The sequence below is a fragment of the Mastomys coucha genome, unplaced genomic scaffold (genome assembly GCF_008632895.1).
Source record: "Mastomys coucha isolate ucsf_1 unplaced genomic scaffold, UCSF_Mcou_1 pScaffold21, whole genome shotgun sequence".
In the NCBI taxonomy this organism is placed as follows: Eukaryota; Metazoa; Chordata; class Mammalia; order Rodentia; family Muridae; genus Mastomys; species Mastomys coucha.
Window position 1 is genome coordinate 192,371,839 of NW_022196904.1, and position 1,496 is coordinate 192,373,334.

The following is a 1,496-nucleotide window of genomic DNA, read 5'->3' on the forward strand; positions in this document are numbered from 1 at the left end:
AGTATAATAATCCTTGAATGTGATCAAACCTATGTAAGCCACAAGTTTGACTCCATCATCTTGGGACTGACTTAACGTCGTACTGTGGTCCATCCATCTTCATCAGTTTCATTCTTAGTACGACGAAGGGACTCCCTATCTTTGTCAGCTCTCCAGGATGCTTTCTCTTTCTCACCTTCTCGTTCTCGCTCTCTTTCTCTATCTCTTGAAAGAGCTGGAGGAGGAACACGACGAGGTGGATCCCTCTCTTCAGTCCGGTCATCTTTCCTGTCATCAGTGCGTCTCCAAGAACTTGCTAGAAAAGTTTAAACATCTTTAAGTGTAGGCTTGAACTATTTTTATTGGTTCAAAATAAACAGAAATCTGCCTGAAACGTCTTGGAAAACCAACAATGCAGAATCACACTAAAAGCCCCCACATTTTAATTATGGTGTCATTTCTGATCAAAAATCTTTAAAAAAGAACTTGCAGACATAACGGAAAACTGGAAATATTCCAATGGTCACAAACCTGAGAGGATAACAAAAATTAGAATTTTATCAAATGAGTTATAAAATGTGAAATTTTAAGTTACTAGTTTTAATACTCTTCCGATTCTGCTGAGCAAACTGTTAAAAGCATGTGAGGAAAGTAAGTACAATGGACACTTTAATGTCACTAGAAGTACTTATGGATATGAATTTGTAGAAGTCAGAAGAAAACTTTCAGGGAATGACTTCTTTTGCTACTTTGTGGATCCCCCAGATTCAAATCAAGTTGTTAGGAGAGAGAAAACACAAAGTCCCTACTCACTGAACCATATCACCAGCCCTAAGGTCTCCACATTTATACTCTTGTGTTCACCCATGAAGACCTTACATAATTAATGGTGTCTTCATTTTCATTAATATCAATTTCTACAGCCTATCATTTAGTGTATTGCTACACTCACCTTAAGAGCTCATATTACAACCTGACAAGTACAATAAATTTACTCATATCAGGGTTCATACTAATTTAAAAAGAATTTAAAAGCCCCCATTGTGCCATAAGCAGTTTCCCAATATTCCAATATGCCAAAATAGCTCTACCTTCTTCTCGCTCTGATCTGAGGGGAGGTCCTCTTCGATCTCTATCATCTCTTAAATCCCTTCTGTCTCTCAGGTCTCTCAGATCACGACGATCATCTCTATCCCGCCGCCGGTCTTCCCTGTCCCTATCATCACGGCGACTTGAATCTCTCCAGCTTGAAGATTCTTCTGCTGGTCCTCTTCTCCAGCCACCTTCATCCCTATGGCCATTTAAGTGACAAACTCAGTTCTTGACAGAATATATGGATAATTATAAGCAACACACCATCTGGGTGGTGTAGGTGCATGTCTTTAATCCCAGCACTTTGGAGGCACAGGCAGATTTCTAAGTTTCAGGCTAACCTGGTCTATAGAGTGACTTCCAGGATAGCTAGGGCTATATAAAGAAGCCCTGTCTCAAAATCCCCCCCAACCAACCTCCCCTCA

At 40.1% G+C, this 1,496-nt stretch overlaps 1 protein-coding gene across 1 annotated transcript in view; it reads right to left on the bottom strand.

The window, feature by feature from the left end:
* Eif3a (eukaryotic translation initiation factor 3 subunit A) overlaps positions 1-1,496 on the bottom strand; it is a 28,913-nt gene continuing 27,417 nt past the window's right edge. Inside the window, exons 21-22 of the mRNA XM_031390871.1 lie at positions 1,071-1,270; positions 1-295 (exon numbers count right to left, since the gene is read on the bottom strand). Of these exons, the coding sequence (XP_031246731.1) occupies positions 72-295; positions 1,071-1,270 (424 nt within the window). The 3' untranslated portion in view covers positions 1-71. The remainder of the gene's footprint in view (positions 296-1,070; positions 1,271-1,496) is intronic.